This window comes from Panthera onca, chromosome C2 (genome assembly GCF_046562875.1).
Source record: "Panthera onca isolate mPanOnc1 chromosome C2, mPanOnc1 haplotype 2, whole genome shotgun sequence".
NCBI classification, from domain to species: domain Eukaryota; kingdom Metazoa; phylum Chordata; class Mammalia; order Carnivora; family Felidae; genus Panthera; species Panthera onca.
This window is the reverse complement of record NC_138347.1, coordinates 126898023-126921087: the sequence shown is the minus strand read 5'-3', so window position 1 is coordinate 126921087 and position 23065 is coordinate 126898023. Positions and strand designations below refer to the sequence as shown.

General features: G+C 39.6%; 1 protein-coding gene across 3 annotated transcripts in view; it reads left to right on the top strand.

Annotated features, from left to right (window-relative positions):
• PCCB (propionyl-CoA carboxylase subunit beta) overlaps window positions 1–23065 on the top strand; it is a 92889-nt gene that overhangs the window by 44724 nt on the left and 25100 nt on the right. For all 3 annotated transcript variants that reach the window (XM_078432320.2, XM_078432321.2, XM_078432319.2), the window contains 3 exons: window positions 9661–9769; window positions 13106–13226; window positions 15245–15326. In XM_078432320.2, coding sequence (XP_078288446.1) covers window positions 9661–9769; window positions 13106–13226; window positions 15245–15326 — 312 coding nt within the window. The remainder of the gene's footprint in view (window positions 1–9660; window positions 9770–13105; window positions 13227–15244; window positions 15327–23065) is intronic.

Here is a 23065-nt window from a genome sequence, read left to right as displayed (position 1 = left end):
ATCACTCCTTCCTCTGAAACATCAAAGTACCATGGTCTTTTGGTTTTCTTCCTCTGTCTCTTCTCTGATTCTCTTGGTGATCTTATCCCATCTTAAGACTTTAAATATCCATCTCTATGCTGACAACTCTCCTATCTGTGTCTTCAGGAATGAAACACTTCTGAACTCTAGAATTACATACTCAGTTGCTTACCAGTGTTTCCATTTGGACGTTAGTGGTGTCTCAAACTTAATGGGTTTTGGTCTCTAACAAGCCTCCTCCAAAGTGTTCTCTGACAGCCTTCCTCATCTCAGTAAATGGCCTTCCACTGGCTCAGGTAAAAAAAAAAACAAAACATTGCAGTATTTTAACTCTGCCTTTTCTGTCCAATGCTAAGTTCAGTTCGAAATCATAGTCTCTCTACTTTAGGATGTAATTTAAAATCAGATTGTTGTGTACTTCTTACTATTTACACTGCTGCTGTTTAGATTCAAGCACCCCATCTGGATTATTGCAGAATCCTTCTAACTGGTCTCCTTGATTCTTCTTTGCCTCCTCACCTGTTTAATTTAAAAAATTTTGAGCATTGTTAATTGTGTCATACTTAGGGAGGTACGTAAAATATGTACAGTTCAGCAATTACAAAGTACAAATCCACATAAATAACACTGAGATCAAGAAATGGTCGCCAGAGTCCTGCTCCCATTACCTTTACTAATCATTATTGCCTCCATTCATCCTGTCCAGAGTTATTACCTCAACTTTTATGGTAAATTTTTTTATTTGCTTTGATTTACAGTTAAAAATCATGGTTTAGTGTTGCTTATTTTGACCTTCATGTAAGGTGAAAGGATATTCATTCTTTCGTTCATTCTTTTGTATATGGCTGTGACTTGTTGGCTTTAAGATTTATCCATGTTCTTTGTAAATGTAGTTCATACATTTTAATAGCTCCGTAGTATATTAACTTATTCATTCTACTACCATTTGTGTTTAAAGACTTCTGCCATTGCCATTGATGCTGCTTTAAGCATTCTTATAGTTGTATCTCGATTTTAGGTTCTCAAGGGCACAGTTATGTCATAGGATGTACATACCTTCAGGTTTTTTAGGTAATGCCTGACTCTTCTGTAAAGAGGTTGCAGCAGTTTACACTTCTGTTTATAATGTTTGAGAATTTCACTTGTTCCACATCCTTGCCAGCACCTTTATTAATATAATTATGCCAGTTTGCATGTGGTGTGATTTCTCATTGCATTTCCATGACTAATGAGGTTTAGCACCTTCTCATGTTTCTTCTTTTGTGGCATGCCTGTTCATCTGTTTTGCCCATTTAAATTTTTTTAATGTTTATTTCTGAGAGAGAACGAGGGAGCGCACAAGCAGGTGAGGGGCAGAGAGAGAGGGAGACAAGAATCTGAAGCAGGCTTCAGGCTCTGAGCCGTCAGCGGAGAGTCTGATGCGGGTCTCGAACTCACGAACTGTGAGATCATGACCTGAGCCGAAGTTGGATGCTTAACTGACTGAGCCACCCAGGCACCCCTATCTTGCCCATTTTAAAAATTGTGGTGTTTTTTTTTTCCTTATTTTTAGGAGTACTTTGTATGTTCTGGATATAAGTTCTTTATCAGTTGTATGTTGTACCTGTCTTTTCCCATGCTGTAATTTTGCAATTTTCCTCCTCTTAATGCTAGCTTTCGAACAGATTTTTTGAAGAGTCTTTATTTTGAAATTCATATTTGCAGAATTCTTAACCATTTGTGTGTGTGTGTGTGTGTGTGTGTGTGTGTGTGTGTGTGTGTGTGTTTTAGAGTGTGAGTGGGGGAGGGGCAGAGGAAGAGGGTAAGAGAGAATCTTAATTAAGCAGGTTCCATGCCTAGCACGAAGCCCAATGAGGGACTTGATCTCAAAACTGTGAGATTATGACCTGAGCCAAAATCCAAGAGTCAGATGCTTAACTGACTGAGCCACTCAGGTACCCTAGAATTCTTAACCATTTGTGAGTGGGTGGTACATATCATGTCTCTTTACTGCTTAATGCTTTGGTATATAATTCTTAAGAATTAGGATATTTTCTTACACAACCAGTTATTCAAGGAGTTTAACACTGACACAGTACTTCAAAAGAATTGTGGTAAAATACACAAAAAAGTTTACAGTGGTAAATTTCAGTTACATTTCTGTTGCATTAGGTGCAATCACATTTTTGTGCAACCATCACCACCATCTATCTCCAGAATTTTTTCATCTATCCCAACTGGAACTTTGTACTTACTAAACACTAGCTTACCATTACCTGCTACTCCTAGTACCATTCTCTCTGTGAATTTGTGGAATCATATGTCATTTGTCTGTTTGTGACTGGCTTATTTCAGTTAGCATAATGTCTTCAGAGTTCATCCATGTTGTAACATTTATCAGCCTTCCTTTTTTTAAAAAAATTTTTTTTAATTTACATCCAAATTAGTTGGCATATAGTGCAACAGTGATTTCAGGAGTAGATTCCTTAATGTTCCTTACCCATTTAGCCCATCCCCCCCTCCCACAATCCCTCCAGTAACCCTCTGTTTGTTCTCCATATTTAAGATTCTCTTATGTTTTGTCCCCTTCCTTGTTTTTATATTATTTTTGTTTCCCTTCCCTTATGTTCATCTGTTTTGTCTCTTAAAGTCATCATATGAGTGAAGTCATATGATTTTTGTCTTTCTCTGACTAATTTTGTTTAACATAATACCTTCTAGTTCCATCCACATAGTTGCACAATTTTTGTGCAAGATTTCATTCCTTTTGATTGCCAAGTAATACTTCATTGTATATATATACCACATCTTTATCCATTCATCCATCAATGGACATTTGGGCTCTTTCCATACTTTGGCTGTTGTTGATAGTGCTGCTATAAACATTGGAGTGCATGTGTCCCTTTGAAACAGGATACCTGTATCCCTTGGATAAATACCTAGTAGTGCAATTGCTGTGTCATAGGGTAATTCTGTTTTTAATTTTTTGAGGAACCTCCATACTGTTTTCCAGAGTGGCTACACCAGTTTGCATTTCCACCAGCAGTGCAAAAGAGATCCTCTTTCTCCACATCCTCTCCAACATCTGTTGTTGCCTGAGTTGTTAATGTTTACCATCTGACAGGTGTAAGGTGGTATCTCATTGTGGTTTTGATTTGTATTTCCCTGATGATGAGTGATGTTGAGCATTCTTTCCTATGTCTGTTGGCCATCTGTATGTCTTCTTTAGAGAAGTGTCTATTCATGTCTTTTGCCCATTTCTTCACTGGATTATTTGTTTTTTGGGTGTTGAGTTTGCTAAGTTCTTTATAGATTTTGGATACTAACCCTTTATCTGATATGTCGATTGGAAATATCCTCTCCCGTTCTGTCGGTTGCCTTTTAGTTTTTATCAGCCTTCCTTTTTAAGGCTTATTAGTGTTCTTTTGTATGATACACCACATTTGTATATCCATTCATTGGTCAGTGAACACTTGAGCTGTTTCCGTCTTTTGACTATTGCACATAATACTGCAACAAATGGTGTACAAGCATCTCTTTGAATCCCTGTGTTTGTTTTTTTGGGCATACACCTAGGAGTGGAATTACTGGATCAAATGTTATTTCTCTTTAATATTTTTAGGAAAAATCATGCTGTTTTACGCAGTGGCATGTCAGGAAAAAATTCTGGTCTTGTATAATTCTTTTAAAATGTCGAGTTAGGTTTGTCATTATTTTGAGTATTTTTGCATCAGTATTTCTATGGGATGTTGATTTGTAGTTTGTTTTTGTAGTGTCTTCGGCTTTGGTATTAAGGTAATGCTGGGCCTTAAGAAGTGTTCCATTTATTTTAATTATTTTGGAAGTATTTGAGAGGGATTGATTTTAATCCTTCTTGAAATGTTTGGTAGAATTCACTAGTGAAGCCATTTGCTATTGATTTAGTCTTGGTAAGTTGTTTCCAGGAATTGTCCATTTCATCTAGGTTATCCAATGTGGTGTAGAATTGTTCATAGGGCTCTTATGTATGTATGTGTGTATGTATGTATTTATTTTTATTTCTTGTAAAATTGGTATAACGTCCCCATTTTCATTTCTTATTTTAGTAATTTGAGTCCCTTTTTCTTAGTCCACCTAGCAAAAGATACATCATTTTTACCAGTCTTTTTGAAAATCAACTTTTGGTTCCCTTGAGGAGTGTGTGTATATATCTATCTATATCTTGCTTTTCTATTTTTCATGTATCTCTGTGCTAATCTCTGCTAACTTTGGATTTAGTTGGTTCTTTTTTTTTCCTTAAGGTATAAAGTTATGTTATTTGGGATTTTTCTTCCCTGTTGTGTTTTCACTTCAGTTTGTCTCAGGCTATTTTCCTATTTCACTTGATTTTTCTCTTTGACGTTCTTTTTTTTAAGTTTATTTTCTTTCATTATTTTTTTAATTTACATACAAGTTAGTTAGCATATAGTGCAATAATGATTTCAGGAGTAGAATCCAGTGATTTATCACTTACATATAACACCCAGTGCTCATCCCAACAAGTGCCCTCCTCAATGCCCCCTGTCCATTTAGCCGCATCCCCCCAACCAAAACCCCTCCAATAACCCTCAGTTTGTTCTGTGTATTGGAGTCTCTTAATGTTTTGTCTGCCTCCCTGTGTTTATATTATTTTTGCTTCCCTTCCCTTATTTTCATCTGTTTAGTATCTTAAATTCCACATATGAGTGAAGTAATATGATATTTGTCTTTCTCTGACTAATTTCACTTAGCAAAGTACACTGTAGTTCCATCCACATTGTTGCAAATGGCAAGATTTTGTTCTTTTTGATTGCTGAGTAATATTCCATTGTATGTATGTATATGTGTGTATGTATACACACACACACACACCCCACATCTTCTTCATCCATTCATCAGTTGATGAACATTTGGGCACTTTATATACTTTGGCTATTGTCAATAGTGCTGCTATAAACATTGAGGTGCATGTGCCCCTTGAAAACAGCATTCCTATATCCTTTAGATAAATACCTAGTAGTGCAATTGTTGGGTCATAGGTTAGTTCTATATCTCATTTTTGAGGAACCTCCATACTGTTTTCCAGAGTGGCTGCACCAGTTTGCGTTCCTACCAACAGTGCAAATGGGTTCCTCTTTCTCTGCATCCTTGCCAACATCTGTTGTTGCCTGACTTGTTCAATTTAGCCAGGTGTGAGGTGGTATCTCATTGTGGTTTTGACTTCTATTTCCCTAATGATGAGTGATGTTGAGCGTCTTTTCATGTGTCAGCCATCTGGATGTCTTTGGAGAAGTGTCCATTCATGTCTTTTGCCCATTTTTTCACTGGGTTTATTTTTTTGGGGTGTTGAATTTGGTAAGTTCTTTATAGATTTTGGATACTCACCCTTTATTTGATATTTCATTTGCAAATATCTTCTCCCATTCCATCACCTTTTAGTTTTGCTGATTGTTTCCTTTGCCATGCAGAAGCTTTTTATCTTGATGATGTCCCAGTAGTTAATTGCTTTTGTTTCCCTTGCCTCTGGAGTCATGTTGAGTGGGAAGTTGCTGCCTCTTAGGTCAAAGAGGTATTTGCTAGGATTTTGATGGCTTTCTGTCTTTCGTTTAGGTCTTTCTCTATTTTGAGTTTATTTTTGTGTATTGTGTAAGAAAGTGATCCAGGTTCATTTTTCTGCATGTCACTGTCCAGTTTTCCGAGCACCATTTTGCTGAAGAGACTGTCTTTATTGCATTGGATCTTCTTTCCTGCTTTGTGAAAGATTAGTTGGCCATATGTTTGTGCGCACATTTCTGGGTTCTCTATTCTTTTCCATTGATCTCTGTGTCTGGTTTTGTGCCACTACTATACTGTCTTGATTACAACTTAGTAATAGATCTTTAAGTTTGGAATTGTGATGCTCCAGCTTTTGTTTTCTTTTTCAGGATTGCTTTGGCTGTTTGGGGTCTTCTCTGGTTCCATACAAATTTTAGGATTCTTTGTTCTAGCTCTGTGAAGAATGCTGGTGTTATTTTGATAGGGAGACACGGTGGTTTTTAAAAAGTGTGATGTTTAATTTTCACATACTTGAATTTTCCAGCTCTTCTTTTTCTAGTTTCATTCATTGTGATTTGAATACTAAAAACTGTTTTATCTTAAAACAATTTTTTTTTTTAATGTTTGTTTATTTTGAGAGGGGGCAGGGGGAGAGAGAAAGAGGAAGAGATAGAATCCCAAGCAGGCTTTGCGCTGTCTGTGCTGAGCCCAATGGAAGGCCTGATGTCGTGTACTGTAAGATCATGACTTGAGCTGAAATCAAGAGTTAGAAGCTTAACCAAATGAGCCACCCAGACGCCCCATCTTTTTAAATTTATTAAGACTTGTTTTATGTGTGCCCAATATGTAATCTACCTTTGTAATACTTTTTGTCTACCATTCAGATTCTGGTTTGGTCAGTTGTCCCAATGATGTCCTTTATATCATTTTCTTTTTCCAGTGCAGGATCCATTTGGAGATCACATATTGCATTTAGTTGTCCTATCCTATTAATGTCCCTTAATCTGGAGCATTTCTTCTGGTTTTGTCATGGTGCTGACATTTTTGAAGGCTACAAAAACAAATTATTAGGTTGTTCCTTAGTTGTGTTTATCTGTTTCCTTATGATTAGATTCAGGTTGGGTAACCCAGTCTGTCTGCTACATAAGCAATGTATCTTGGTCAGTTGATCACATCTAGAGACAAATGATCTATCTTCCCCTCACTGGCAATATTAATTTGATCACTATTCATTCAAGGTGTTGTTTGGTTTCTTTGTGGTATAGTTACTGTTTGTTTTTGGTTTTTTTTTTTTTTGGTAACTAATTAATAGTCATTGGGAGATACTTTGACATCATCCAAGCATGCTATTCCACATTATACTTTGCTCCTTGATTTAGCATCTATTGAGGATACTTGTCCAAACCAATTTTCACAAAATTGATATTTATCAACTGTACCATTTGTCATCCATCTCTAAGGAAGAGCCCTATATTCTTGGGCATTTGTTTATTTCATGGATTTATTATTAATTTTTTCTTAGTGTGTGAACAAGTAGGGAAGGGACAGAGGGAGAGAGAATCTTAAGCAGACTCTATACCCAATGCAGAGCCTGATGCAGGGCTCAAATCTTATGATCATGAGATCATGACCTGACTGGAAATCAGGAGTCGGACTCTTAACTGAGCCATCCAAGTTCCCCTCATGGATTTATTATTAATGTGGGTTCATGGATTTCCTATTTTACTCAGTGGTTTCTAATTCATTGTTAGCATTATTTGTTTTCATGCTCAAATTGCCTCTCTCTTAGTCAGTGGGAGTCCATTTAGGCTTGCTTCTGTGTCCTTTTGATATGAGAACCAAAGTGAAATTTATACTTTATGGGTAATGTGTTTTAGTTCTTGAAGAACTTTTTTCAACCTCAAAGTGATGAAGATTGTTTATGTTTTATAAAAGCTTATTTTGCCTTTTACATTTATGTTTAATTCTAGTTGGAATTAAAATTACACATAGTATGAAATAGAGGCTAGTTTCATTTTATTCAGCATGGTTACCTAGATTCTTTTATTGGAAAAAAAAAAAAAAAGTCCTTTCCTACTCCGCAGCACCACGTGTATCACGAACCAAGTGTCTGTATACAAGAGTGTTTCAGTGAGCTCTTCTGCTCTGTTTGCTTGTCCGTGTGCCAGTACCACACTGTCTTCATTACACTGGCTGCATAACAAATGCTGGCACAGCAAGTTGTCCCTCCTTATTCTTCTTCAAGTGGCATGGGATATTCTTGGCTCTTTGCATTCCCACATTTTTTGCAACTTGGAGGCATAATTGTATCATGAACTGCACATATTTAAGTTGTGCAGTTTGAGTTTTGACACATGCATACAGTTGTGAAGCCATGACCATGGTCAAGATAATAAACATAGCCACCAACCCCCTAAAGTTTCCTCTTGTATTTTTGTAATCCATTTCTCCTACCTCTCAGCCCTGTCTTTAGGTAAACATTCATTTGCTTTCTATCACAATAAACCAATTTGCATTTTCTAGAATGTTGCATAAACAGAATCATACAAAATGACATTTTCCATGTATAAAACATACAAAAACTGTATACCTTTTGCGGGGGGGTGGAATGGGTGGATGCTGGCTCTTTTCACTTGGGATAATTATTTTGAAATTCACCTGTTGATGGACATTGGGTTGTTTTCCAGTTTGTTACTGTTACAAATAATGCTTCTGTGAACATTTATTTATAAGTCTGTGTGGAATAGGGAAGAAAGACCTTTCTAGTAGCATTCCAAGCCAAGGATCCATAAAATAGACTGAATAAAACACACATAATAGTCTAAGGACTAATTCCTCAGTACACAAAAACAAATTTCCAATAGAAAAATGGGCAAAGAAAATGAACAGTGAGCTGAGAGAGATGACTCTAGTAAGATATTTACTGTAGAAATGCTTGTTATTGCAAAATACTGGACATATTCTAAATGACTTTTGGTAGGTGACAAATTATTATACGTATCCTACTATACTGATAGGGAATGGTTTTCAAGAAGATTCAAAACTGTGTAGAACACTGTCTGGAAAGAAAATAAAAGGACAGATTATCTGTCTATCTATCTATCTATCTATCTATTTATTACTCTTCACATGTGTATGGATGTCTTTGTAAGGAGAGAAACTGATAGTAGTTGCCTTTGGGGAAGGAAATTAGAGGCCTGGAAATAAGGGCTTGGATATAGACTTATATTCTACTGTTCTTCTATTCTTTTTAAGTTTTTTACACTATACCTTTATCTTAAAAGTTTTTTATTGATTATTTTTGAGAAAGAGTGAGTGTGAGTAGGGGAGGAGCAGACAAAGAGGGAGAGTCTCAAGCAGGTTCTGCGCTGTCAGTGCAGAGTTTGTTGTGGGGCTTGAACTCCTGAAGCTATGAGATCATGACCTGAGCTGAAATCAAGAGTCAGATGCTTAACCAACTGAGCCACTCAGGCGCCCCTCCCTTCATCTTTAAATTAGAAACTAAAAAGTCTGTCACCCTTTTGAAACACCAAAGCATTGATTATCATGGTCTTCAAATGGCTTCACTTATGATGGTTGGTTAATTTTAGGTAAACTGTATACTGTCACAGTGACTCAGTTTCCTCATTTTTAAATGGGGGTGATAATAGTACCTAGACTTTAAGGACAGAATCCCATGAAGTGCTTTAGAAAAATGGTGGTGCCCAGTAATCTCTGAATAGGGCCTCCTGTTAAGGTGTTTACAAATGAATGACCCTGAAGTGTTAGCCACATGGCTGATAATTTTGCTGAGACAAAACCGTGCAGTGAAGATTTTGTTAGTTGTGGTACCTGGCTGGCTCAGTTGGTAGAGCATACGACTCTTGATCTCCAGGTTCTGAGTTCAAGCCCCATGTTGGATGTAGAGATTACTGAAAAATAAAATATTTGGGGGAAAAAACAATTTTGTTGGTAGTGAGACAAGGAAACTTTGAGTCTTTAGTTTGGATAGGTATCTTTTAGTGACCTCCTAATCTGGTTCTGTCCCCACATCACTAACTTCTCTGCATTTGTCTTGGCTGTGTAAATTCTAAGGCTCCATGTAGCTCTGGTGTTCTGAGACTGATTCTTTTGGAACTCTGATTTTAGGACACCTCCTACCTATTCATCACTGGCCCGGATGTTGTGAAGTCTGTCACCAATGAGGATGTTACTCAGGAGGAGCTCGGTGGTGCCAGGACCCATACCACCATGTCAGGTTAGAGGCCTTGAGGCTCACCTTACTGTTTTTAAACACTGAGAAGCAGGCCCAAGAGAATAGTTATAATGTTTTATAAATATCACTTAATTGGCAGAATTTGAGAGGGCTGTGGTATGGTATATTTACTATAGATATAATAATAAAGATAGATTTAGTACCTCAAATTAGTTAAAACAAAAACAGTTACTACTAAAGCTTTGATATTTAAAATTTTAAAAGTAACTGGAATGGTGGTTATAACATTTGACCTTTAAAAAAAATAGTGTGACTTAAAAAAAAAATTTTTTTTTTATGTTTATTTATTTTTGACACAGAGAGAGAGAGAGAGAGAGAGCGCGCGCGAGCGCGCATGAGCAGGGGAGGGGCAGAGAGAGAGGGAGACAGAGAATCCGAAGCAGGGTCCAGGCTCTGAGCTGTCAGCACAGAGCCCGACACGAGGCTTGAACTCACAGACCGTGGGATCATGACCTGAGCCGAAGTCGGACGATCAACCAACTGAGCCACCCAGGCGCCCCTAGTGTGACTTTTTTTAATCTAAAGTTGGGTATGTCTGAGATGGCAGTGTTACCAATTGCTTTTGGTCAGGTACAGTCATAATGTGATGGTCATGGCCCACATTTTCACCTCTTTGGGGTTATGTGTTACCCATGCTGAATTCAAAATGTGTAAAGATTATTCTGTATGTGGGCGTTGAAACAAAGGGTATTGTTTATATAGAGTGGCATAGAATTGGGTGCAGGGAATGAACCTGACATTAATGAAGACATTTGTTGTTAGAGTGATATTTGGAATTTCATATTTTCTTGGAAGAAGACACCAAGTTGCGTAAGGATTGTCTATGACACCAGAAGCAGTATAACTGAAGGCAGGAGAAATTGCCTCTTGGAAAGATTTCAAAGCAGTGAGAAGCCGGTGTGACCAATTTATACATTTCCTCTCCCACCTCAGGTTGGCATCAACTTTGACTCATTCCTTTCCCTCAGCCGTCAGCTCTGTTTAGCAGTCTCCAGCACACAGCTAGAATCAGAACCTTCTCATTGCTGATTCTCCCACAGCTGGTCCTCTCACTCTTGTCTCAGGGCTTAAATGGCAGCAGTATTTTTTATTTATTTTTAGAGAGTGTGAGCGGGGGAGAGGAGCAGAGAGAGAGAGAGAAAATCTTAAGCAGGCTCCATGCTCAGTGCAGAGTCTGATGCAGGGCTTGATCTCACGACTGTGAGATCATGACCTGAGCTGAAATCAAGAGTCGGACTCTGAACTGACTGAGCCACCCAGGCACCCCAGATTTTTTTTTTTTTTCACTGGGATCTAAAATAATGTTAAGTATTGGTGACATCTGAGGTATTCACCTGTATATCTCCAGAGCAAGACCTATACATATTATTTTCTTTTTAAAACAGCTTTATTGAGGTACAGTTTACATTTTATATTTGTGACATACTCATTTAAAGTATGTAATTCAATGATTTTATGTGCTTAGTGTTTTTCAGTTATCACCACAACTTTAGAACCTTTTATTGCCCCTCAAAGCCCTGCATCCATTAGCATATGCTCCCCATATTCCCCCAAATAGTCTACCTCTAGGCAGTCACTGATCTACCTTCTATTCCTTTGTCTAGGAGTCATGTGATAATGGTCTTCTGTGAGTGGTTTTTTATATCTAGCATAACATTTTTAAGGTTAATCCATGTTGCAGCATGGATCAGTACCTCATTTTTATTGCTGGATATTATTTCAGAGTAGGAATATACCACCTTTTATTCATTCATCAGTTAAACACTTGGATTGCTTCCACATTTTGGCTGTCGTGAACATGCTGCTGTAAACATTCATGTACAAGTTTTGTGTGACATGTTTTTGTTTCCCTTGAAGTGGAGTTTCTAAGTCAAATGGTAACTCTCCCTTTTTGAGGAACTACCATGCTGTCCTTTAAAGTGGCCTCACCAATTTATAAGTATTTCTTTTTTTTTTTTTTTTTTTTTTCAACGTTTTTTTTTATTTATTTTTGGGACAGAGAGAGACAGAGCATGAACGGGGGAGGGGCAGAGAGAGAGGGAGACACAGAATCGGAAACAGGCTCCAGGCTCCGAGCCATCAGCCCAGAGCCTGACGCGGGGCTCGAACTCACGGACCGCGAGATCGTGACCTGGCTGAAGTCGGACGCTTAACCGACTGCGCCACCCAGGCGCCCCAAGTATTTCTTGAATAAAAGAATTCTGTGTTGAACACGAAACATTCATTCAGCATATATTCATTGAGTGCCTGTGTGTCAAGCATTATTCTATGTGCTAGCAATACCTTTGTGAAAGAAACAAAGATCCCTGCCCATATGGGGTTATATTCTAGTACAGGATGTAGACCGTAAATAAACTTAAAATAAGGACATTGTATAGTTTGGTAGAAGGTAATCTGTGCTCTGGAAAAGTAGAACAGGGCCTGGGGTTGCTGTAGTTTGAAATAGGGTGGTAAGAGCAGGCTGCACTGTGAGGGTAACAGTTGAGCAGATCTGAAGGAGTTAACTGCATGAACACCAAAGGGAGAAACGCTGCAGGCAGAGGGGATAGGCAATGCAAAGGCCCTGAGGAAGGGAAGTGGCTGGCATGTTGAGTGAACAGCAAGAGGGTGTTTGGAGACATGGCATAATCTGGCTTAAAAAGCCCAGTTTGGCTGCTGTGAGAAGAGATGGTAGGGGAAATGGTGGAAGCAGGGATTCTGGGAGAGAGTTTCTGGCCCTACTTTGTCACGTCTGTGGCGTTATTTGGCCGTTCTGTGATTTCAGAGTATTCTTGAGGAATGATGGCTTCATTCCTCACTAGGGCAGGTGGTTCCCCACCTTCCCCTCCACCGTTGCTGAGTACCATGACATTATGTGCCAGCCATTATTCTTTTATTTTTTTGTTTTTCAGCTGTATTGAAAGCTAAGTGACCTGTAGTGAGGTGTAATTCTTGATGTGGGACTATAGTGGTTTAAGATGGGCCTGTTCTCTACCCTGTTACAGCTGATATTCTAGAGGAGATGTCATGCAGGAAACAAGGAAATGGACAGATCAGTGCTGCAGGGAAGGGTATGAAGAGAGCTCCCACAAGGATGGGGAGGCACATGAGGGCTGCAGGGAATAAAGAAAGGAGTGACCCTGCAGAGGTGTGGGTACAGAGCAGAGGGAACAGATTGCATAAATTGAAGGTCGGCCTGAAGATGTGTGGTATTCCTTCCTCACAGAGGTGTTACTACAGTCTCCTGCCAACATGCCCTAGGAGTGGCAGGTGGACATGAAACAGCATCTGTGGGCTGACAGGTGTCTAGGCCTATTATAGCCCCTCTGTTTTTTTCAGGTGTTGCCCACAGAGCTTTTGAAAATGATGTTGATGCCTTGTGTAATCTCCGGGAGTTCTTCAACTATCTGCCCCTCAGCAACCAGGACCCAGCTCCCATCCGTGAATGCCATGATCCCAGGTGAGTTACAGGCCAGGGCACCAACTCTTGTTGTGCAGGTTGACTTACCCTTTTCTAGCTCCTCTGCCCTGGCAGCACCTCCAGGCTCTGCCCTATTGGGCAGCTTGGAGTGGATTATGGAGTGGAGCCAGTGAGGCTCCTAGGTGTTGGCATGGTGGTGGCATGTCTGGGTACAGGAGCAAAGAAAGGAAGAATTTTATTTGTATTCATTTTTTTTCCTCTCTGTAACATCTGAAAAATAACTTGGGAGTAAAAAGTGCCCCCACCCCCAGTTCTATAAGTCTTGATTTGTCCAGAATTGGAAATATTTTTTGTTCTGACATGAAATGTGAAATGATGTAGACAGCATGCCCTTTTGAAAATGTGCTTATGCCCACCTGCATGTGGCCAGAGGCCCGGGCAGTCCAGGGGAAGGTGTATTGTTGGCCACCTAGTAAACACTTTCTCTCCTTATTATTGGGGCCACTGCCTCATGGGGTTACATCATCAAGTGAGCCAGAGGCTCATTTGGGGAACTATTGTTCCAGATCTCTGGCTGTTTTCTTCTCCATTCTGTTTCCATTCTGAGATTCAAACTTCAGACTCCAACTACTTCAAACTCACTTGGCCTGGACTTTGTTTTGCAGAAAAAATTTAGAATTCTGTCTCCTAGTAAGAAGCCATTTTTAGACACTATTCTGTGGAATGGACCTGAGCTTCCACATGCCTCAGCCCCACTCTTCAGGGGACCTAACCAGTGGTATATTATGTGTAGACTTGAAAAGGAAGGTGGTCATAGGCCCAGAACGATGGACACAGCGTCCTTTTCTGAGCAACTGTACTATTTGGGATTCTTGAAAAATTTACGACATCATTTGAAGGTATTAGGGCCCAGGGGCTTAGGAATGACTGAATAGCCTGCTTAGCTCCAGTCATATCTCCTCTCCATTGATCCAAGAGTAGCTGTATGTATAAGTTGCAAATGAAAAATAAGGGAGGACTTTATCTGGTAGGGCTGTACCCAGTATCCCCCTATGTGGAGTTCTCTGGGAAGTTGGGCTTGAGGCATGTGGCTTTTACCAAAGTCAAACCTCAGCCCAGGTGCACATGTCAGGGCCAGAACAGTCCCTGCCTGCCTGCATGAGCAGGAGGGGATGAGAGCATGTGGGAGAGTGACACATTGCTGCTGAGCCCTCCTGTGGTGTGGGTGTGGGCCCTGTCAGGCTCTCTGCTCAGCCACAAAGGTGCATGAGGAAGCAGAACGCCATGAGCCTGGGTGACTAGTTAGTCCTCAGTGATTCTCCCCACCAGGGGGGCTGCAGTTTTACTTTTTTAATATTTAGTTTTTAAAAATTAAATGTACTGTATCTCATTTTTTTATTGAGAGAAAGAAAGTATGAGCACAAGAGAGGAAGGGAAGAAAGAGAGGGAGGGAGAGAACCTTAAGCAGGCTCTGTGCTCAGAGCAGAGCCTGACATGGGACTTGGATCTCATGAGTTCATGACCTTAGCTGAAATTAAGAGTCAGATGCTTAAACGACTGAGCCACTCAGGCACCCCAGTTTTGCTTTTTTAAAAAGGAGCTTTAGCAGGTTTATTTTCCAACAGGGAATATGAACCCACAATGTTGAGTAACAGAACTCTGCTTTTGCATTTCCAAGTCCTTGTTCTTTTATTTTCAGTGTCTCAGAAAGTGAGAGTAGGACTTGCTAGAACAGTGTCTTGTTCACTACAGTGTCCTGTAGTGCCCCATACTGTACCTGGAATGTAGGAGGTATTCAGAGGGGATAAATGAAGGAACCACATTCAGGAGAATAAGCTCGTTTCTTCCCTCTGAATGAAAACAAAGATCTTTTGGGTTAATATCAAACTCCTTTCAGTTTGATATGGTGGTAAGAAAGGAATGCATCTTTTGGGACTACTTTGCAAGCCCAGCAGGGACAGAATCAGCTCTGCTCCCACGTTACTCCCATCCCCCAGCCACAGAAGGCAAATGGCTCTTCCTGTGTTGATTGTATCTGCTTCTTTTTCTGTCCAAAGTGACCGTATGGTTCCTGAGCTTGACACAATTGTCCCCTTGGAATCGACCAAAGCCTACAACATGGTGGACATCATACACTCTGTAAGTGCCACATCTGCTGGTTTTGTCTGTGCTAGCTCAGCCACATCCATGGTCCTGTGCTTTGGCATATGGAGGAAATGCCAAATCCACAGGCTTTAACATTGGGCAACAGAGGCAGAGCATGGGTTGGGCACAGAACAGGGGCCACTCGTTAGTGTGTTCTAGGAAGAAATAGTGGCGGTAGCCTTTCTACTGCTTCTCCTGGACCTGAGGGGTGGGGGTAGGAGGAGCCACTTGGGTCAGGAGGTCTCAGGGGTCTTTAGACAGCACTGTGAGGTGCAGGGAGAAGAGTCGATGACCCCAAAGTCTGGAGTCGAAACCAGGGAGTCTTTTTGTTAGGTATCTTTGGAATCTTATGCCTAGAGGGCATTTGTTTCTCTAGAGATACACAAGGTATCCTTTGATAAGTTAGATGGGGAATGTGTGGTTCTGAGGATGATAAGAGTCATTTGTACCACCTTTTTCTTGGTGTGGCAGATTCCCGGATCATTAAGTGAAACAGTGTTGGGGCAAGCTGGGACATGGCCACTGTCTCCTGCACATTCTTAGGTGCATGCTGTGCTCTCAGCAGTCCTTGCTTGATATGCCCAAGAGCCATCTGTGTTCCAACTTTTCCCAGACTTACGGCTCTCCCAGTGACCTATTCCTTCTCCTGTATTTTGGGGAACCAGCATGAGCCAGCAGCAGTGGCCAGATTCAGCTCCTCCTCATTGCTCAGTTCTTCAGCCTGTTGAGCACCATTTGAGCTGTGAAAAATATACCTCGCTAAGAGCATGCCCTTCTCTGACCTCAGCCTTCAGGACTCTCCATATCTGCATACTTGCCCCTGTCTCCCTCCCACTGCCTCTGATCCCTGACTCCAGTTCCACTCTTCCCATTCCTCTGGAGCCCCTAGTCCTCCTGGCCTCTACCTTTTTGGTCCAGCTTGGATTCTGCCATTCTGCCGGATACTAATGACCAGGCACTGTTCTCAGTGCTGTAACTATAGGACACCATGAAGGGTAAAATCCCTGCCTCAGGAACTTCACTGTGTGATTGAGAGAGATGGAGAGCAAAAGTATACATGGCATTGGTAGTTTTAAGTCCAAGAAAAGTTTTAAGTTTAAAGAAGGTAAAATAGGGTCTCTGTCATCAGGTCCCCTGATTCTCCTTTTTGCTGCATCCCACTGTCCTTCCATGTCTCCCCAGACTTACAGAATGAGGTTCCTCTACCTGAACTTCTGACATCATCCTTCCCCATCTGGGGTCTTACTTGCCTGATTGATTTGTATAAATCTCTTAACTTCTTCTCCCTTTAACTTGTCCCGCTAGCAAAACCCCCTCTTAACCCATATCTGTGTTTAATTGCTGTCCAAGTCTTTTTCTTCCCTTTCATTTAAACCTCTTTTGTCTCTTTTTTCCTCCTCACTGGAATTTGGCCTTTGGTTGTCTCCCTCTCTAGCTACATGCATATCATTGCAAATGGCAAGGTTTCATTCTTTTTCATGACTGAATAATATTCCTGTGTGTGTGTGTGTGTGTGTGTGTGTGTGTGTGTGTGTGCACGTGTGTGTGTGCGCGCGCGCACGCATGTGTGTGTGTACACACACACATTTCTTTATTCATCTATTGATGGGTTGCTTCCATATCTTGGCTAATGTAAATAATGCTGCTATAAACATAAGGGTACATGTATTCCTTTGAATTAGCGTTTTATGTTTTTGGGGTAAATACCCAATAGTGCGATTGCTGGATTGTAGGGTAGTTCTATTTTTAACTTTTTGAGGAACCTCCATACCGTTTTCTTTTCTTTCTTTTTTTTTTTTTTTTAATTTTTTTCTTAACGTTTATTTATTTTGGAGACAGAGAGAGAAAGAGCATGAACAGGGGAGGGGCAGAGAGAGAGGGAGACACAGAATCTGAAGCAGGCTCCAGGCTCTGAGCTGTCAGCACAGAGCCCGACGCGGGGCTCAAACTCACGGACCGCGAAATCGTGACCTGAGCCGAAGTCGGCGGCTTAACTGACTGAGCCACCCAGGCACCCCTCCATACCGTTTTCCATAGTGGCTGCACCACTTTGTATTCCCACTGAGCGCACACGAGGGTTCCTTTTTCTTTTTCTTTTTTTTAATTTTTTTTTTAACCTTTATTTATTTTTGAGACAGAGGGAGACAGAGCATGAATGGGGGAGGGTCAGAGAGAGGGAGACACAGAATCTGAAACAGGCTCCAGGCTCTGAGCTGTCATCACAGAGCCCGACGCGGGGCTCGAACTCACGGACCGTGAGATCATGACAGAATAGGCCAAAACCATACCAAGAGACTTAAGTGAAATGGATATAACTAATATGCCTGATAGAGAATGTAAAGTCATGATAAAGATACTCACCAAACTTGAGAAAAGAGTAGAGGACATCAGTCAGACCCTTAACAAAGAGATAAGGACTAGGGGCATCTGGGTGGCTTAGTCAGTTAAGTGTCTGACTCTTGATTTTGATCAGGTTATCAACTCATGGTTTGGGAGTCTGAGCCCCTCATTGGGCTCTAAGCTGACAGTGCAGAGCCTGCTTGGGATTTTCTCTCTCTCCCCATTGCTCTCTGCCCCTCCCCCACTCATGCTTGTGCTCTCTCAACATAAATTTTTTAAAAACTTTAAAAACACAAAGATATAAAGACTGAATCAGAGATTATGAACACAATAAGTGAAATTAAAAATAAACTTGATGGAGTAAATAGACTGGATAAAGGAAGGAATTAATGATGTGGAAGACAGAGTAATGGAAAGTAACCATGCTGAATAAATGAAAGGAAAAAAATTATGCAAATTGAAAACAGTCTGAGATCTTGGTGACTCAATCAAGCATAATCATATCTGCATTATAGATCCACAAGAAGAGACAAAGCAGGCAGAAAATTTATTTGAAGAAGTAATAGCTAAAAACACTAATCTTGGGAAAGAAACAGATATCCAGATGCAAAAGGTACAGAGAGCACCCCCTGCCCCCAAAAATCAACACAAGGCAGTCCACACCAAGACACACAGTAATTAAAATGGCAAAAGCAGTGCAATGAAAAACTTTTAAAAGCACCAAGAGGAAAAAAAAATAGTTACATATAAGGGGAAACCCCATAACATCAGTGGATTTTTAAGGAAAAACTGCAGACCAGAAGGAAGTGGCATGACATATACAAAGTGCTGAAAGAGAAAAATCTGCAGCCAAGAATATGCTATCCAGCAAGGCCATCACTCAGAATAGAAGGAGAGATAAAGAGTTTCCCAGACAAACAAATACTAAAGGAGTTCATGACTACTAAAGCAGCCCTGCAAGAAATATAAGAGGACTCTTTGAGTGGCAAAGAGACCATACGTCTCGAAAGTATAAAAAGTGAAATACTAGCAATCTGAATCCAACAATACATTAAAAAAAAAAAAAATCAAACACCATGATGAGGTGGGATTTATTCCTGGGCTACAACAGTGGTTTAACATTTGCAAAACAATCAATAAAAGAAAGGATAAAAACCATATGAGCATTTCAATAGATGCAGAAAAAACATTTGACAAAGTACATGCATGATAAAAGCCCTTGACAAAGTAGTTTCAGAGGGAACATACCTCAACATAATAAAGGCCTCATATAAAAACCCACAGCTAACATCATACCCAGTGGGAAAACATGGAGAGCTTTTCCCTTAAGGTCAGGAACAAACAGGGATGTCCACTCTCACCACATTTATTCAACATAGTACTGGAAGTGCTAGCCACAGCAATTAGACATCTAAATAAGTAAGTAAATAAATAAATAAATAAAATCCAAATTGGGAAGGAAGTAAACTTTCACTATTTGCAGATGACATGATACTATATATAGAAAACTCTGAAGACTCCACCAAAATCTACCACAATTGATAAACAATTTCAGTAAAGTCACAGGATTCAACATCAACATACAGAAATCTAATGCATTTCTACACACTGATAATGACACAGCAGAAAGTGAAGTTAAGAAATTAATCCCATTTACAATTGCACCAAAACCAATAAAATATCTAGGAATAAACTTAACCAAAGAGGTAAAAGACCTGTACTCTGAAGGAAATTCAAGAGGACACAAAGAAATGGAAAGACATTCCATGCTCATAGATTATAAGAATATTGCTAAAATGTCTATACTACTCAAAGCAGTCTACAGATTTAATGCAATCCCTATCAAAATACCAACAGCATTTTCACCAAACTAGAACAATACTAAAATTTGTATGGAACCACAGAAGATATCCAAATAGCCAAAACAATCTTGAAAAAGAAAAAAAACTGGAGATGATACCATTCCAGACTTGTCATTATATTACAAAGTTGTAGTAACACCAGCTGTCATATGGTATATAAAAATAGACATATAGGTCAATGGAACAGAATAGAAAACCCCGAAATAAACCCACAATATAGTCAATTAATCTTCGATAAAGGAGGAATGAATATGCAATGGGAAAGACAGTCTCTTCAACAAATGGTATTGGGAAAACCAGACAACTATATGCAAAAGAATGAAAGTGGACCACTTTCTTACACCATACGCAAAAATAAACTCAAAATGGATTAAAACCTAAATAGGAGACCAGAAACCTTAAAAATCCTAAGAGAGAACACAGGCAGTAGTGTCTCTGACATTGGCCATACCAACCAACATTTTTCTAGATAGATCTCCTGAGGCAAGGGAAACAAAAGCAAAAATAAACTATTGGGACTATATCAAAATGAAAAGCTTCTTCACAGTGAAGGAAACAATCAACAAAACCAAAAGGCAACCTACTGAATAGAAGATATTTGCAAATGACATATCTGATAAAGCTAAAGTTTGCAGCCCAGCATACCAAAGAGGCAAGAGCAACAGAGTTCCCGAGAGCTTCAGCGGATTCCTCTTGAATCTTTTCCCAACTGTACTGAGATATAATTAACATATAATACTGTGTATTATATACAGCCTGACGCGGGGCTTGAACTCACGGACCGCGAGATCCTGACCTGAGCTGAAGTCGGACGCTTAACCGACTGAGCCACCCAGGCGCCCCTGATTTTATCTTTTTTTCGTGTAAACAAAGCTATGACTGGTTTCTATTTTAATTTTTGTTCTTGTTTACCTGTTTCTTCTTAAATCAAGGAAGTATTGATTATCTTTTAAATGCTTTCAGCATTTATGGAAATGATCTTTTTCCCCCTAGATCTATTTATGAATTTATCTTAATAGATCTACTAATATTAAACTCTTCTTATATTCCTGAGTAAAAGGAATTTGATATTTTGTTAATATCTTATTTTGGATATTTGCATCAATGTCATGTGATAATGAGCTGATTTGCTGATTTTTTTGAGGTATTTAAAAATTTTTTTTATGTTTATTCATTTTTGAAAGAGAGAGACAGAGCACAAGCAGGGGTGGGGTGGAGAGAAAGGGGGATGCAGAATCTGAAGCAGGCTCCAGGCCCTGAGCTGTCAGCACCAGAGCCCGACGTGGGGCTCAAACTCACGAACCGCGAGATCATGACCTGAGCCAAAGTCGGATGCTCAACTGACTGAGCCACCCAGGCGCCCCATTTTTTGATGTATTTTAAACTTAGGTTTTTTGGTATCCATGGTGTGCTTATTTCATGTATTAGTCTGTTAGCACTGCCATAACAAAATACCAGAGACTGGATTGCTTAAACAACAGAAATTAATTTTCTCATATTTCTGGAGGCTAGAAATCCAAGACCAAATTAACAACAGGCTTAATTTCTGGCGAGGCTTGTCTTCCTGGGGGTGTAGATGGCTTTCTTCTTGCTGTTTCCTGTTGTAGCCTTTCTTCTGTGTGTGTGAGGAAAGAACTCTCTGGTGTCTCTTTCTCTTAAAAAGATACCAGTTCTGTCATATTAGGACACCACCCTTATGACTTCATTTAAATAACTTTATCTCCTTAAAGGCTCTCTTACCAAATACAGTCACATTGGGGGTTAGGCTTCAACCTATGAATTTGGGATGGTGAGAACACAATTAAGTTCATTAAGTGTTCTAAAAGAATTTGCAGATTTTCTATGTTCTAATAATTTAAATGGCATTGGGATTATCTGCTCTTAAAAGATACGGTAGAGGTTCTCTTGTGAAATTGTCAGGACCTAGTGTCTTCTGTGTCAGGGAGGAGTGGCTTTTTGATAACTTCCTCTAGTCTTTAATGTTAATGGTTCTTTAAACTTTATCTTTGGGATCAGATGAGGTAAATTTGTTAAAAAAAATTATCTATTTCTTCTAGGTATTCCATTTTATCTGCATAGGGTTTTGCACTGTAGTCTCACAAGTTTAATGAAATTTATTACAGTGGTTTTCTCTGATATTTCTTGTTTTAGCTTTTTTTTTTTTTTAAGTGGGGTACGGTTAACACAATGTTACATTAATTTCAGGTGTAGAACATAATGAGTTGACAACTCTGTACACTATGCTGTGCTAATAACCACATGTGTAGCTGCCATCTGTCACTATAGAATGCTGTTCCAATACCTTTGACTGTATTTCCTCTGCTGTACCTTTCATCCCCATGAATTATTCATTCCACAACTGGAAACCTATACCTCCCATTTGCCTTCACCCATTTGGCCCATTACTTACACCCCTCCCCTCTGGCAACTACCAGGTCTTTGTATTTATAGGTCTGTTTCTGATTTTTGTTTGTTTTGCTTTTTGGATTCCACATATAAATGAAATCCTATGGTATTTGACTTTGTCTGACTTAAGTCACTTTCTAGGTCCACCTATATTATCACAAATAGCAAGGTCTTTCATTCTTTTTTTTAATATTTTGAGAGAGAGAGAGAGAGAGACGGGGGTGGGGGAGAAGAGAGGGGGAGAGAGAGAGAGAGAGAGAGAGAGAGAGAGAGAGAGAGAGAGAATCTTAAGCAGGCTTTATGCTGTCAGTGCAGAGTCTGATGTGGGGCTCAGTCTCACGAACCATGAGATCATGACCTGAGCTGAAATCAAGAGTCAAATGCTTAACTGACTGAGTCACCCAGGTGTCCCTGGAACATAAGGTATTTCTATTTTTAATTTTTTGAGGAACCTCTATACAGTTTTCCACAGTGGCTGCACCAGTTTACTTTTTCATCAACAGTACAAAAGTGTTCCTTTTTCTCTGTATCCTTGCCAACACTTGTTATTTCTTGTCTTCTTGCTACTATCCATTCTAACAGATGTGAAGTGATATCTCATTGTGGAAATGATTTACATTTCCCTGATGAGTGAAGTTGAGCATCTTTTCATGTGTCTGTTAAGTCTGTATGTCTTCCTGGAAAAATGTCTATTCAGATCTCTTTTTTAATTGGATTGATAGGTTTCTTGGTGTGGAGTCAAAGAAGTTCTTTCTACAGTTTGGATATTAACCCCTTGTTGGATATATCATTTGCAAATGTCTTTTCCCATTCAGTAGGTTGCCTTTTATTTTTGTTGATGGTTACTCTTGCTGTGCAAAAGCTTTCTTATTTTGGTATAGTCCCAGTAGTTTATTTTTGTTTTCCTTGCCTGAGGAGACACATCTAGACAAATGTTGCTAAGGCTGATGTCAAAGAAATTACTGGCTATGTTTTCTTCTAGTAGTTCCTTATTTTCAGGTCTCATATTTAGTTCTTTATTTAAGTTTATTTTTGTCTATGATGTAAAAAAGTGGTTGAGTTTCATTCTTTTGGATGTAACTATTGAGTTTTCCCAGTGCCATTTATTGAAGAGACTGTCTTTTC